The following is a 16354-nucleotide window of genomic DNA, read 5'->3' as shown; positions in this document are numbered from 1 at the left end:
GTACACCACTTGAACACCCCTTCCATGTCCCCCTCAGAGGGGGAGCACTGGGGGGCTGCAGAGCCGGGGAGCCCTCTCCATCTGTGTGTGCCACAGTGCCTCCAGGCACTCCAGGCCAGCAGAGGAAAACCAAGGGCCACTAAAGATAACCCCCCAAAAGGTAGCCCACAGGTGTTGATGTGTGTGCAGTCTGTACCACCAGAGCAGGTGAGGAGGAGGTCCACCCCACAGGGGTGGGCGGGAAAAGCATGCTGTCCCCACAGCCCACGCAGGAGACAGGGCAGCCATCATCTGAGGCTGTGCTGTCCCTGGCACGCAGAGGGGAGCTGAGCCCCGGTGTGCAGGGATCGCTATCTGCAATGTGCTCATTAGTGAAAAGCTGTGTGTGGGGGTGAATGTGTGCTAGGGCGGCCCCAGCCTAGAGAGACAGAGAGCACAGAAAGGTAGCAAGCAGCTTCCAGTGTAAGGATCTGTACCAAAATATGAAGGGCTTGAGTCTGTGTCTCATCCCATCTCTGCTCCTGCTCTCATGGCAAGTGCTCGCCTTGGGGCACTGGTGGGCCTGGCAGACAGCTGCACTGGTGGCTCCAGTGACTGGTCCTGTGGCTGGTGTGAGGCACAAGTGGCCTATGTTGGTCCCGAGCGTGGTGCCTCATCCTGTGGCCCAAGATCCCTTCTGCCCTCTTCCTGGCCCTAGGCCATAGTACCAAGACAGCCATCCTTTTTCCAAAATGTGAGAGGTGGAGGCAGTCCCCTTCCGCTCTCTCCTGCTGCTGATTTCAGGGCAGAGATAACAGTCTCTGGCCTCAGGAGGCTGTGTCCCGCCCAGGGGCAGTACCACGAGCAGGAAAAAGAGACAAAACATGTCCCAACCTAATTAACCCCTCTTCCTCTGCCTTCCATGCACAGGATGTGTTTGTGCAGACAACACTGTGGGCTCTTACCTCAGTAGTTGAAGCAGCTCAGATGTCAGTGCTGTTTTGCTGGGGATAGGTGGTGATTCAAGGCATCCTCTCTGCATCCGTATCTGCCATGGTTACCCAGGCCACTCCTGCCCTGAACAGCTTTGTGCCATACCAGCCAGGTCTGTCTGGGGACATATGCTCGGCTATAATGGTGGCAGCAGGCTGCCTGCACTGGCTGGCTCTTGCTGTTACTGGAGACCCCGGCACCAGAGGCCAGAAAAAAACTGATAAGGAAAGAACAAAAGTTAGTTTTACTCCCTAAAACTGACACCTTGAAGTTACTATCTAAAGGCTAAAGCTGGCAGTTCTCTTTGGTAGCAAGAGGCTTGGCTTAGTCCAAAGCAACCACACGAAGGGACCCTGTGTGGGCCCCCTGAGCCATCTGTGACCTGACTGGCACTTTCTTCCCTACTTGGGGTTTAAGTTGGTTTTCCATTTCTTTGTTCACCTTTCTGTGAGACTTAAGCACCACACAGTAGTGCTGGGGACCATATTCAACACATCTGTTGAAGGTGGCAGCAAAACACAAACTGCAGCAGTTTCAGTGTGGGAAATTGAACGACAGAACTATAACCAAGGCTGAGGAATTCTGAGAAATGTGTATTTCAGATGCTTGAGTAACAATTTAATTAAAAATTGGGATGTTGGGTTTTATGTATATGTATATGTTACCTCCACGAATGCTACACCAGGATTTCAGGGCTCAAGGGTTTAAAGGTGTGAATTTGCAGGCACAGCTGTGCACTAAAACAGGCAGCATGTAAGAACATTGAGACAGCCCTGCGAAGGCTTCTGGCTTTCAAATTTAATTTATACACACTCCCCATACATTTTCTGCTGTGCCCACTGAGCCACTGGGAAGAGGAAATAAAAGGGACTGTGGAGTCAGTAGCAGGTACGCCATGAGCCAGAGGCAGTTAATAAGTATCCGGTTTAAGTCCAAGAGATGCGAGAGTCCAACTGTGGCTGACAGCCGAAGAAACTGAGTTGCTGTTTTCCTTGCTTTGCAACTTTAACCACAGACAGGCATGAACAGTGAAGCTGCCATTTTCCTCAGCCACTTCAAATAAGCCCACTTTTTAAGGAGGATTTTTACTACATGAAAGGTAAAAAAAAAATTAAAAATCGGTGCGATTGAAAGGGCCTTGGTTGTGCTCCAACACAACCATAAAACTTGGGAAGTGCAACTTGGTGCAGGCTGTTTGAAAATTAAAGTAACACTTGAGGGCAGCATAGTACTATTGAACAGTCATTAGTGCTCACCTGTAGCTGTTTCCTCATGAAAGGTGAACCCATCACCAACCTCACATGCACTTTTCTGCAGAAGATGACGTGAATGTTCTTCTCCATCAAACCACACAACCGTCCCTGGCTGGCATGCACACCTGTTTGCCAATAACTTGTTCTATTTCAGCCTCATAAAGTGACCACTGCTGCAGAATCTGGTTGTAAATCATCATCATGCACAAAGTGTTCTTTGCTCTGGACCCGCACAGATATCAACCAAACTCATCTGCTCTTTAGAAATTATATGGATATAAGATTTAAGGATACAAATAAAAGTAGGTCCTGAGGAATCTTTTTAGCTATTGTCAAACTTCAGAAATTGTTACCTTTGGCTGCTTCTCCCCTCCTGCCCCAGATACAGAAGCATGCTGCATTTGCAAGACTCCGTAATTTGACCTTTTCAAACAATGGCAAAGTTTCTGCCCAAAGGCTTCAGGGCCCAAGTGTCAGGATGGGTTTGTAGCTCTTGGAGGTCAAGGGGGGGAGCACAAATGAAACCAAGAAGCTTTCCTGCCTCAGCACCAGAGATGGCCCTTACAGTGAGTCAGGTTTACAGGTCTTCTAGAAGACCTGTTTTGTTACTGCCAACATTTATATTCAAGCCACTGCATCATATTTTTAAAGCATCAAAATTGACTCTGGCTATTCCATTAGAAAGAAACATTACAGCCAAGGTGTGTATTTGGCATAAGACTTCAGCAGATGGTAGTTATCAGGAATGTAAGCAAAAATCAAAAATCTCAACATGTTTTCCATGATCCAGTCACTAACCACCAGCATTATAAGAATTGTCCCTTTACCAGCCTTTGCAGGGACACGGTCCCACAAGCACAGACAGCGAGATGGAGGAAAGCGGCATCTGGATCAGCTGGTCGGATTTACACGTATGAAAGTGAGAGTATAGCCAAGAGCAAGGACCGCTGCATCTTTTCTCTTTGTTCTTCTTTTAAGCCATGTCTTTCCTTAAGCTGTTGATAATGATACGTGAGTATGTAAGCATTCTTACAGCACTTAATCAAGTCCAGTTCCCACCACAAACAGAATGAATTTAAATGACTCAGTAAATTCTTCTGAGTTTGAGCAAAGCAGTGACTTATGCACAGTCTTGGGGCTAGAGAAACTGTGCAAAGGCTTAAAGCTGGACACAAAAAGGGTCATTTCCGTATGGCAAATAGCAATGCCCCCCCAAACTCTAAGTGATGCTGGATGCCAAGGAATTGATATCTAGACATGTTTGAGAGGACTTTAAAAAAGTCACTGCTGAAGCCAGCCAAGAAGAGTCACCAGACTGAAGGAACCAGCCTGCAGTAAGGGCCACGTTTTGTTGTTGATGAGCAGCACAAGGTATCTTTTTAAAATTTTCTTGCCATTCAGCACTGGAACAGAAGCAACCCAAACCTGTTTGAGGTGCCAACACCCATCGCAAACCAGCAAGAAAACGGACGAGATTTCCCAGAATAGCTGAATAACGTTTCATGCTCCCAAACCATTGTGTCTCTTGGAGAGAGCATCCCAGAGCAGGGGGCCATAGGTGCACAGCAAACTGGATGTGATCATTCCCATGGCCACATGGGACACTTCTGTGATACTGCTTCCCATGAGTATCTGCCACATGAGCAACAGTTTCTTCCTCTCAGTGCAGGTCCTGCATATTGCAGGTTGAACTGCAGTTCTGCACCACCTCCTGTTTGAGGGGATTAGTGAAAGGAGGCAGACGACTCCAGTTTATTGGTATGTTCAGTCATGACGCATTCAAAGTGGAAATTGGACAGTTAAAACAAGCAGATAACTGCAATAAAGATGACAGTTCACGATCTTTTATATGAACCAGAGCCCAGATGGGTGGCCAGGCTTGCTGAGGTCAAACAGCAAAGACAGGCCGGTGCCACTTCCCAGAGGTCAGCAGCTCACGGCGGTCATGGGGAACCCCGTCCTCCCGCACCAAGCAAACATTTGCCAACAGAGGGATGAGACCAGTCCCAAGTCTCCAAAGTAGCAAAGAAAAAGCAGCAGGGAAATTTCTCTGCTGATATCCCAGCACTTTTTTGTGCCATTTAAAGAAGCAGGAAGCCAGGAACCTGTATGGCACAAGGGCACCTTTTAACTGCTAATAGTTGCTCCTGAAATTATTTAGCACTGAGGTGAATGATGGTGCCTGCTACCACTGTCATTTACAGGGATGGGCTCTTGAGGGTCATACAGACACTGACCTCTTGACCCCAACACCCAGCAGTAAAACAGAAGCAGAGGAACTCTCTTTTCTAGCCTTAAATCCAGAGTCACAAAGGTGTCAGCATCAGCTGGGAGTTATGTTCAAAAGAGGTAAGAGTTAAAAAAAAATCCCAAAGGACACGTGGGAAAGGCAGCTCCTTAGAGGTTCTGCACTGCTTTTGGCAGACTGCAGCCTCCTGGGCAAAGTGTTCACCCTCCCAAAGGATCAGTTTTTCTAAGTTCATGGTCTTTGAGACAACTCACATATCAGCCACCCTTGGTTTAAAAAATAAGTCTCCTCTTTGCTGTATAGAGCAGTGTCCTGGTTTCAGGATGGATGCTGGATATGGATGGATCACTAGGTGGTTAATAGTGATTTCTGCTCACCCACATGGAGAAAAAGCCAGCGTGTCTCAGAAAGGACTGCCAACTTGTCTAACTGCGTGGTTGCAAATGAACAGGAACTGGGAATATGTAAATAACATCCAAATGGCACTAACAAAACCTGATGGGAAAACAGCTAAGGTGTGAGGAAGAACTGAGGTATGGTGGCATTGCTGCTCTCTGTGGCTCAGGTATGGGTCTGCTGCTCCCTAATGTATCTACATCCTGAGGGCAGAGAAGAGCTTCTCAGGCTCTGGAGCAGTCAGTGTGTTGGGGAAAAAAGTTCAGCAAGACCACGCTGCTGCTGCTGGGACTGGTGGCTATGACTGCCTTGGTCTTTAGCTTTTTGAGGCTTGGATGCCCAGGACCCAGCAGTCCCACTGCAGAGCTGGATGTAAAGCTCAGCTACTCATCCCATACATCTTCCTTGAGTGGAGAAGCAGCAGAGAGAGGAAAAGGTAGTGTGAGAGCAGTGCTAGCCACCTCTCACTGCTGCACCGAGCCCATCCATGAGTCACTCCCGTGGTTCTGTCCTTGCCCCAGTGATGAGCAATAGTTTGGGCTTGTAGCCCTGTACCAGGCACCTTTCCATGGCTTGGGGCCATGCTCCTGTCCCCCACAGCTTGTGCTTGGGGCCTCAGGTTGAAGGTGTCCCCTAAATCTACTCATTAACCCCTCACAGCCCTGACAGTCCCTGCACATTTGGCTCAGATTGGGGTAGCGCCTGGCTGTGCCTCTTGCATAGTCCTACCTCCCACTGGCAGCCATGCTACTGCAGCATGGGGCATCGCTGAAGCATGGCTGTGCCTGAGCACTGTGTGATGACCAGGGACACCTGGTCGTTTGCCCCTCCATGGCAGTGGGCAGAGAGGCAATGAGGGCATGAGGCTGTTGGGGGGACACCACTGCCCTGCTGGTGCGGGCCAGCAGTGGGCCAGCCTGACACAGGGCAACTTCCATCGCCCCAGAATCTGAGGAGTCCTGGTCTGATGGTGAACACTGCAATTAGCGTAAAAACTCAGCTGATTTGTGCTGTTAGGGACCTCAAGGGGAAAGCGGTTATCATCTGTTCGCCAGCTTGGGCAGCAAGCTTCCACTTCTCCTGAGGTTTGATTTTCCTGCCTCTGATTCCTGCCTGCGATTCACTCTGCTAGCAAAGGCTTTCACCTTGTCGTTTGCCTGGTCCTAGCTTTGCCCTTGAGCAGTGGCAGGAGCTGAGCCTTTGGCTGGCAGCACAGTTTCTGCTGGAAGAAGGTTGTGCTGTCAGGTTTCCTCTGGGCTTGTGCCTGTCTTTCTACCTGTCCCCTGCTAATATGGGCTGACCTCATCAGCCACCTTCAGCCCAACCTGACTAAAGGTGGTGACAGGCAAGATAAGAAGTGCCCATATGGGAAGGGAGCAGGGAGTCAGGAAGGAGATGGTGTTTGTGCCCCACAAGGATCCCCACTGGATTTGAAGGTGCAGATCCTTGGGCACTGCAGCGGTGCTGGCTTTTCTGCTCACGCAGCTGCTTCTGGCTGTGCCCGTATTGCTGAGCTCAGCCCTGATGCCATGCATTTACCTCTAATTTCAGCAGATGCCCACAGTGGTTGCTCTGTGCCCTTGGCAACACCGCTCTGAAGCGCGAGGTGGGTGATCAGGACCCACGTCCAACTGCCCATGCCCCAGGGGCCAGACCCCTCAGGCGCAGCACTCTGCTAGATGCGCCCAGGGGTACGCATCTCCTACCATCAGCAGGAGGTCCCTCGCATGCAGCAGCACAGCTCTCCCCTCTCTGACCAGTGCAGCACCAGGCACTCAGTACATCCTAGAGGCCTTGATAAAGATCCCCAACACCTCTGCAAATCAGCTGGCCAAGAGGAGCTGGCTCTTTGCAGTGGCCTTTTCTGTCACAAACTCTCCCTTAACAGCCCTTTTATCTGCCATTTTTTTCTTTTGCACAGATGCAGTACCCAGAGATTAGGCTACAGATTAAGGTTTTACTGAATCCTGAAATGGGTTCTAATTCCCAGTCCCAGCAGGACCAATGTGGAGCCAAATCTCCTCTGTAAGCTTGCTGGTCTGGAGCCAGGGAGAAGTATCTCCCACCATGTTCTCCCGTGTATGTGATGGAGCCCTGATATGCACTTGGTGTGCTTTGCTGAGAGGCAGCTGCCAGGTAAGAGCAGTTTTAGCCTGGCAAGGAAAACTAGCAAGAGACAGAAGGAACTGGAGCTGTTTCATGAGTGGCTTTAGATGAGAGAGGAATTAGCTGTAGCCAATCTCAATTTGCTCAGGGACACACTGGGTGCAGAAGGTCTCAGCACTAAGCATAATTCCAGGCCAGGAGAGTGGTACCAGCCTGCGAGGGCCACCAAATGCTGTCCTACAGGGCTCAGAGGGCTTGCAGGCATCCCTGGAGCCTTGCTGCACTGGAATTGCATGAGGAGAAGGATGGCCAGGCGCTTGGCCCTGGGCCTATTGCCGGGAGCCTGAGGAGGCCTCAAAGCCCTTTTGAATCCCAGAGGCTTCAAAAGGTGGTTAAGGAGCTGAATTATAAGCTCTCTGTGCCTTGGTTCGCCGGCTGGCTCTTTTTGGGTAGCTGTGAAGTGCTCAGCTCTGCAGGCTTCATGTGCCTGAACCACTGGTGGCCGGTGGTGGATGGCTGCAGCATGAGGGTTTTCCAGGCTGCCTTCTTCCCAGCAGAAACTGCAATCAACCAAGCTTTCATCCATGTGTTCAAAATAGTACACCCAGGTTTTTCTCCTTCTGCTCAGAGGGTAATCCTGGGTGGTGAGGCTGTGCTTTTGAGATGAGCCCGATGAGCTCTTTGTGGAGCAAACCAGGCTGAAGCAGCACTGTCCTGTCAGAGCCCTTTGAGCTGCCCTTGCAGCAGTGCAGGCAGGCTGCTCTTAAACCCAGCTCCCAGCAGCGTCTGCCGCTATGCCATGTTGCCCACAGGAGCTGCCTGCTTGCCTGCTGGGAGCCCCATGCACACAGCCCCCTGCCAGCACCAAAGCTGTCGCACCAGGTATATGAAGAAGTGGTAACATAAATGTTTAGTTTGTCTCAGGATTGCTTCCCAGGCACCTCTGCCTCCCCAGGCTGGGAGTCTGGCTGGGGCACCTGTCTTCCTGCCAAAGGGTGAAGCATTGGCCTGTGGATATTCCCAGATCAGGGAGGTGCAAGTTGTCCCTTGAGAGCCACGGGCAGGGGAACATGCATCCATCATCTTTGGGATGGGAGCTGCAAGCCCAGATAGGGTAAAAGGAGCTGGGCAGCCAAGGGCAGGAGTGTGGGGGTACCGGCTCAGCCCCAGCCTGTGTCCAGCCTGCCCCTTCCATCAGCACCTCTCTGTCAGGGGTGAGCCTGCTCAGCCACAAAGACTTTAATCTTGGCCTGGGAGTGACAAGGGAACCCACTGCCCTGCCGTGATCCTGACAGCTGCGGTTGGCTCTGTCCTCTTGGTTGGTTTTGTATCCCTGCAGTGCATCACGGCCCTTGCACAGGCTGTGCGTGCTCAGACCCATGGCAGCCGGGCTCCTGGAAAGAGCAGCTTTGCTGGGTGCCGCTGGCAGGAGCCATGTGGCAAGGACATGGTGAAGCTGAGCAGCCACGGCTCCTGTGAGGAGCCTGAGCCTGCTGTTAGAGACATCACATACCTGGCACCTGGCCATCGGCCCCGAGGTCCAGACAGGACGTGAGGGACCCTAACCACATTGCAAAACTAATGGGAGGGAGGCTGGCTTAGCTGGAGACTCACCAGTAGCCGCAGAGGTGGTAGCATCCTTGGACTTCTGTGTGTCTAGATCCAGGGAAAGTCACCCAGGGAGCTGAATGGAGTCAGGGCAGAACCAGGCATAGCACTCTTGTCACTGTCCTCAGCCATGCGGCCACGTCACCTCCTCTGCAGGTGGCAGGACTCTGCAGTCCCCTCAGGGTCTCCATGGCTAACCCAAAGGGTGGTCACAGCTGTGCCTGGGTCCAGGTGCTGGAAGTTCAGGCTGAGGGTGAATGGGAGCTCTCAAGTGACCTTAGCCCTTTTGCCAAAGTCCTGGGACTTGGGAGGGAACAAAGGGATCACATCCATGTAGGGGTGCTGCAACATCAGAGAGTAACAAGCCAACTGAGCTGCCTCCTGCCACCCCTTCCCTCCAGGGCAGAACTGGCTGGCTAGATCCTCCTTCAGCTCTTGGCAAAAGGGGAAACTGAGGCATGGAGCAGTGGGTGACAGCTCTGGCCCCTGCTCTGTGGCCTTGCAAAGCTCTGCCATGATCTCTGAGAAAGTAAAAAGCCCTGAGGCTACCATTCTGCCCCACGGCACACAGCTCTGGCCATGCTGCATCACTTGGTTGCCGGAGGGACCATCTGGCTGCCCTGCCCCATGGCCGGCCCAGGTCATTTGGAGCACCTTTGGGATTTTGCTGTCTTCCCAGCTGGGAAGGCTCCTGGCAGCATAGGGACTGTTTTTCTTAGCTGCTTGCTTGGCCCTGGTAGTCCCTTGGGAGTAGGCTCCGTCCCTCACAAGCTGGGTCTCTCCAGCAAGTGTGGCTTCATGTGGGGTGCCCAGGCATTGGGGCTGGCATGGGTACAGCCCCTTTTTCAGCCTAGGCATCTCCAGGCAGATCCTGGAAGAACATCTAAGGCAGGCAGAGCCAAGACATCATCTGTCTCAGAGCCATGCCAAGCAGACTTGCACATCCTCTGCCCTGCTTCTACCTGACCTCATGGAGCCCAAGTTGGCAGGGAGGGCCTGGCTTGCTGGGCTTTCAGGGGTACCTCACCCCCAGGGGCGGAGAGCTAAGCAGCCCAACATGTGACGTCTTGCACCAAAAACCCCATGCAAGTTGTCCCAGGACTGTACCCTGCCCCTTTCCCGGAGCTCCAGGGGGTCTAGCACGTCCTTTGGGGCTGGAGAAACACTTCTGCAGAGTGCTTGGGAGGAGTGTGGGCACAAAGGGCATCAGCAGATACCACAGATGGCTCTCAGTGTGAAATTACTGGATGGAGCAATGGTTTCCCACGCTGTGGGACCACCAAATGTCAGAGTTCCCCAGGCCTGACCTCCTCTTCTTCTGCCTCCACATCCTGAGTGTGTGGAAAGTGAGGATGTTCGTGTGTGACAGCACAGTGGGTCCATCAGGCTGCAGGGTACCCTGGAAGTCCTGTGCATACTCCTCATGCCTGCAGAAGCCATCACATTAGCCAGGCCATGCTGGCTGGATGTGTTGGACCCGACACGCACATACACACCCGTGGCTGGGATTTCCAAAGCCCCATCCAACACCACAATATGTCCAAGGGTTGACTGCGCATCATGTCCAGGATTCAGGATAATACAACTTACTCCAGAGGAAAATGCTTTATATGATATGAATCAAAGCAGATTAAAAAAAAAAACAACAACAAACCCACAGATTAATAGATGAGATATATGTAACAAAGAAAATGGGAAGTATGTCACAGGACTGTGGTTTGAGTCAGCTGTTTCCAGTAAACATGATGCACAGGAGGTTTTGGTGGGCAGCTCCTGCAGGAGGTTGGGGATCACTGCCATGGGCAGCAGGGGCTTGGGGAAGGGGGACCAGAGCCCCGAGGCAGCAGTATGGGGATGGGCAGCGCTGGTGCTTTAGAAGCAGTCACTTCGCAGAGGCTGCGGCAGGTCTGACTCACTTATCTGGAGGTTGAGCTCTGTTGAGCTGAGGGTCGTGGACGGGTTGTGCGGCTGGTTCCCCTTGCACATGGCGTACTCCTCATGACGCTGCTGCCAGAGGTGCCAGAGGATCTCTCTGGACAAGAAGTGGGTCTCTGCTTCGCCTGACTCTGTAACAGAAGAAAGACAAAACCCACCCTCACTGGTCTGGCCCGAGGCAGGGGCCTGGGCAGAGAACAGAGCAGAGTCTCTGGGAGATGCCCCAAAATATGCAGCATTTCCTGAGAAGTCAAAATACGGTTCTTACTTCCCCATTTCAGCACATCAGAAGAAAGAAAATAAAACACAAAGTGCAGGAAGGAGAGTAAAATACAGGCATTATGTGCTGGTTTCTCAGTAGTGCTTGTGATGGGAACTACCTTGCTGGATAGAAATGCTTCTCCCCATCAGGGAGAGTGTTGAATTTCATCTGAAAAACAATGAGATTCATTTCAGCAAGAAGCAGCAAGCTGCTTTCAAGCCCTGCTGCTCTGGCAGAGGTGAGGAGAAGGGAAATTAAAAGGAAGAAGGGGTAGCCTCACTACTCCTCCTCCCCTGTCAGGAGGAATGCCACTGAGCCAGCACACACACCGACACTCATCCCAGCACTGGGTAGCTTGACAGCCCCAGCCATTTCTCCCAGGAACATCAGCAGCGAAGGGAGCTGCTCCTTCCCCTGGAAGCCCGCTGCTCTATTTAAGCCCTGAAGGCCCGCTCTTGCTGCCCCAGCAGAAGACTTCTTGTCTCAGGTGCCTCTGGGGACCTCAACAGGGACCAGCTCTGCCAGCATCCTCCCCACTCCTCTGAGACCCACAGCAAGAAGTCCTCCTGTGTCGAGAAGCAGCACCTTTCTCCCACTGCAGCAGGGACCTCCAGGCCCGTGTGAGTGCGAGTATCAGCCCAGGGCGACATGGATCCTGTCTACTTCCCCTTGTTTGCCCTGACCCAAGGTCACTCAAGGGGCCGGGGGCACACAGCCACCGTTCTGGCCACCCCTACCCTCTTCCCCTCCTCACTCACCCTCGTACGCGATGAGCCGGTAGGTACCCGCGCACTCCTTGGAGCCTTTCAGGATCTCCTCCAATGTCCTATAGAAAAGCTTGGCCTGCTCCAGGCGGTCCTCCCGGCTGAAGGCAGCACACTCATCCTGTGACATGGCGTAGAGGGACTGCAGCGGGGTGGCATACTCCAGTGCGCAGTGCCAGAGCTGCAGGGACGGAAGAAAAAGACATGGGGGCAGGAGGACCAAGTGCCTGGCAAAGGGCTGCTGGGGAACCCTGGTGCTGGGCAGAGCCCTCGAGACCCCTTGGTAGCTCTGTGGCCTGCCCCACGCTGGTGCTGTGTGCTGGAGCCCCGGGACAGGGACTCTGGTTCTGGCCCCTGTGTCCCGCTGCTCTGTGTTGAGCGGGGAAAACGCAACTGGCCGGGCAGGGAGGCAGGTACGGCTGTGCCCTGTGCGCCAGCTGGGCACAGGAAGCTGCCTCCCTCCTGCAGGCCCAGGGTGAAGCTACTGGCTTTGGCAGCACTCCCAAGCCGTAGCCTGGGGGCTGATTTTCCCCATGGAGTTTGGTCCCCCATATTGGTGCCCCTTGCCCGTGTCTGATCACGCCTTCTTGGTGGATTTTCTGCCAGAGAAGGGGAAGTCCGGGCATCCTAATTGGAGAGTAGGAGAATGGAGAAGAGGATAAATGCTGGCAAGGTGAATGCACAGCTAGAAGAAGGCTGATCAAATAAATGAGGAGAGATTTGTTAAGGGCATAAAAATTCTAAGGAGGAGCAGGATTACCACTAAGTCTTATACTGGACAAACTGGAGAGCTTAGCAAAGTGTATGAGGAGGAAGAGGGACGGGATCCCTGGGTAAATGCAGAGTACCAGGAAGAGCTACCAGCTTTGGAGGGCAGTCGCCACAGTGACCCGGAGCAGGTGCCAAGGATGGGAGCTAGCATCGCTGCCGTGCACGCATTCAACAGCAACTGGGCGGCAAGCTGAGGGACAGATTTTACTGACGACACACAGCGGGTCAGTTCAGGTCCAGGCTGCAGAGCTGCTGGAGCTCACTTGGTGCCGAGTGACTCAGCAGGAGACTGGCAGAAGAAACACAGCATCAGTGCATGCATCGTAGCAGGAAAAACCCGATGCTGACTGTACTTCCCCAGGAGCAGGGCCAGGGAAGAGGCTCTGGAGTCCCTGCAGGCAGGGCTTTAAAAGCAGCAGCTCAGTGCTCAGTCACCATCAAAGGGCAAATTAGGAAGGCCTAGGTGAGAAGCATCGCTCTGCCAATGCCTCCATCCATGGCCGTGTCAGCAGAACCAGTGTGTTCCCTCCTCCAAGGGTGCAGGGGCAGAGGCCCATCTGCCTGGAGATGTGGAAGGAGATGAATGCAATGTGAGATGGAGGGATTCAGGGCTTGTCAGCCCAGAAAAGAGGTGACTGGGAGAAGGGGAGGGAGTCAAAATATATCATGACTCACACAGACATTTTCAAGCACCTTTTCACAACAAAAGGAAATATTCATTCGTCCCATGGGAAGTGATGCTCTGGACTCTACATCTCCTTTTTTCTGCTCAGTTTTCTGGACTTAAATCAACTCCAGGAGGGGTTAAGTGAACACAACATCTCTGCAAGGACTGAGTCTGGGAGAAGGCAGCCAGGAGGAAGGGGTGCAGATAGCTGGCACAGACAGGATCTCTCCATCTCGTGGAAGCCTGCTGAAAGCTGGGAGTGTCTAACAGGAGAGGGGACACTGTCCTGCCCTTATGGCCAGTTCTGGGCTGGGATCTGAGGCCAGGAAGACCTTTGGGCTGAGGCATGCCAACTGCTCTCCTGATGCTGCACTCAAGTATACCTTGTTGTCTTCATCCCTGATGGCATAGAGGCTGTGTTTGTAGACCCTTTTTTTGGTGCCAGCACGGGTCAGGGTGGTTTCGGTGAGGTCTGTCAGGTACTGGATATTGCTGTCAGCTTTCTCCAGGTCATCATAGACATCACAGCTCAGAGGGACCAAGATGTGGAGCTTCCAGGTCTCCCTGTGTGCCAGCACATTGGGGTTGTCTCTGCTGAATTCCTCCATCGACTTTTTCACTCCTGGTGGAAGATAGCATCAGGCAGAGGTGCCTGGCATGAGTACAGCTGCTTTCTACCTTGCTCCCCATTTCCCTGCTAACACTGTAGAAATGGGAGGATTGTTATTAGGAGCTATTTCTATCTGTAGGCATGATAACGCAGGGAAACAGCTACGTACGTGGTAGGACTATTTTTAGGTACCCAACGTAATAAGACCAGGCAAGCCCATGAGCAACGTTCTGCTTGGACCTTTCAGACATCTCAGACATTTCCACCGCTGAGGGCTTCTGTGGAGGGAAGGACAGACAGACCAGCAGTGACAAAAGCAGCCACCTGGGCTCTTCTGCAACAGTCGGTTCTCTACAGGGACTGGAGAGAGTGAGCAACCCCGCTGCTCTGTTCCACCACCACGGTGGGCAGCGAGGACAAGAGTCCTCGATGGCCCACACAGCCCCTGCAGATGAGGAAGCTGATGCCGGAGTGAGCCAAACACATTTCTGACTGCATCCTCCACTGGGATTGTGTGTCCCAGTGCAACTTGTGCAAGCGCCCGGTACTTCCAGCATGTGGGAGGAGACATCCCAGCGCCTAATGGTGGGGTTTCCAGGGCCACTGGTGGCCCCTGCCAGCTCTGTGTGTTCATTTAGGTGGAAATGGGTGTTGAAACCCCACAGGCACCTGATGGCAGCCCTCCCCAAAGGACCTTTCTGTAGGCTGCATGACCCCTCTCCCAGCTCTGGTGGGGTAAAGCAGAACCTTCCCGATGCTGCAGAGGTACCTGGCTCTGCCACCCACAGCATGCCTGATAATTAACCCTTTGGGGACCACACATGCTACCCTTTTCCCCCAAGCACCGGCTAGATGAAAGATTTAAAAACACCCCTGTTTTTTGCGTCAGTGAGGTTCTGGCAGCAGCAGGGCTGCTGCCAGCGCCCCAGGGTGGCTGTGCTCATTAGAAGGCAGCCTGGCCTTCCTGCCAGCGCATGTGGCAGTACGCGGCCGAGGAGATCAACTCTTCAGGACTGCGCTAACGAGAGCGTTTCTCCCACTGCGGCGCTGCGGGCGGGTGGGCTGTATCTGCAGGTGCCGCGCAGAGCCAGGCCATGTGCCCCACGACCGCTCAGGGCTGCCGCGCTCCCCAGGGTGCCTGGCCAGGCTAGAGGTGATGGTGCCTTACGTTGAGCCGCAGAGCGAGGATGAGGAGCTGGCACAGGCTGGCCAGGCCGAGGTGGAGGCCGATTGGCTGCCCATCTCCAGCAAGAAGAGCCACGTAGGCTGAGCCACAGGCGAGCAGCATGGGCCCGTGCCAGCAGAGGGGGAAGCAGGCACACAGGGCCCTCCAGAAGCTGCCGTGGTGCCTGTGTGGGAGAGGAAGACTGGCTGGCACCCACCCGCATCCCCGTCTGCAGCCCGCAGGGCACTGGCCAGGGGATGCTCCCACCTCCCTGCCAGTGCCGCTGACCTTCTAGAGCAGTCGGAGCCAGGGAGCCCTGTGGGACCCTGCTCAGGGCACCCTGGGTGTCCCCAGCCAGGAGAGCGCCGGGGTCTCCTGCAGCACCCATGGCTCTCAGAGGGGAGCAGATGCAATGTTGCCCTAGACGCCAAGGGGAGATTATCTCCAACAGACCCGTGCCCTCCGGGCGGTGGGGGGAGGCTGGGGGCTCCCAGGGTGAAATCTGCTCCCCAGGTAAAGGCACACTCAGGAGCTACCACGGAGAGGAGAGGTCCGTAGACATATGGGGGAGCCGGGCAGGTGGGAGAAGGCAGAGGAGGAGGAGTAGCTGAGAAAGACACAAGGCTGATGAAGAGCAGCGTGTGCCACCAGGGCACAGCAGAGCATTGCCACAGAGGGCATGCATAGGGGTGGAAACAAGGAGCAGACCCCTCCCTACACCCAGAGGCTGCTACGCCCTCGTCCCCAGGATGGCCCCAGGAGCCCGGCAGACAGCCTCCCTCACACTGGCTCACCTGGATTGGAGGTGGAAGATCTCCTCGGCCAGCTGGCAGGTGCCCTTGAGCAGCACCCCGATCTGCAGGGCCACAAAGTGGGAGGTGATGCTGCGGGCAGTGGCCCCGAGGGGCTCCCCGGCGAGGTACAGCGCTGCGGTGCACAGAGCCAGGAGCAGGTACACGGCACGCTGCGCTCGCCCTCCCCGGGCCTTGGGGATGAGCAAGGCGATGGGGTGGCTCGGCCGCCACAATTCCTGAGACATCTGCAGCAGAGGGGGGCGTTAGCAGCAATTTTTGTCCCCAGGACCCACAGCAGCGCTGTGGGGAGTGGAGAAAGGGGACACACACGCACATCCAGCGCTCACTTGAGCACCCCAAAGCACGCAACAGAGCCGTCCCTTCCTTTGCACGCTGCTGAAGCACAGCCTCTTCTGGGGGGGTCCCTCGGTGCTGCACAGGCCATGTCGGGGCTGCCCCCTGTGCCCACATGGGCTCGGCAAGACAGGGCCTGGCTGGCCACCCCACTCCCAAATTGATGCCAACCCTACGCCAGCCCTCCCTGCTCCGCAGCCATGGGGCCATCGCTCCTCTTGCCGCACTCACCAGAGCAGTTACCAGCCGCGAGACCAGACACTCCTGGGTTTCCTGCACTGTGGTTAATGGGGTCTCTGGTCCAGCTTGGGCAGCCACGGCTCTTTTTGGCTGCTGCCACAGACGGAGACCCGGAGCCCCTGCACCATACAGGCTTCTTGGTGCCACGGGTGGAGCTGCACAGTTCCCAGCACCGAGAAAAATGAAAATGAAAGGAGCTATTGTGGCTG

General features: G+C 54.1%; 1 protein-coding gene across 1 annotated transcript; it reads right to left on the bottom strand.

Moving 5' to 3' along the window:
• Positions 1 to 10346: 10346 nt before the first annotated feature.
• Positions 10347 to 15796, bottom strand: STING1 (stimulator of interferon response cGAMP interactor 1; the record flags this gene model as incomplete). Its single annotated transcript, XM_082006237.1, has 6 exons — positions 10347 to 10649; positions 11539 to 11725; positions 13366 to 13604; positions 13762 to 13870; positions 14761 to 14941; positions 15552 to 15796. The coding sequence occupies 6 exons, from the start codon at positions 15794 to 15796 to the stop codon at positions 10456 to 10458; spliced, it is 1155 nt and encodes a 384-aa protein (XP_081862363.1). The 3' UTR covers positions 10347 to 10455.
• Positions 15797 to 16354: the final 558 nt, after the last annotated feature.

Source organism: Phaethon aethereus (genome assembly GCF_964289735.1).
Source record: "Phaethon aethereus genome assembly, chromosome: 14".
Lineage (NCBI taxonomy): Eukaryota > Metazoa > Chordata > Aves > Phaethontiformes > Phaethontidae > Phaethon > Phaethon aethereus.
This window is presented reverse-complemented; position numbering and strand designations above follow the sequence as displayed.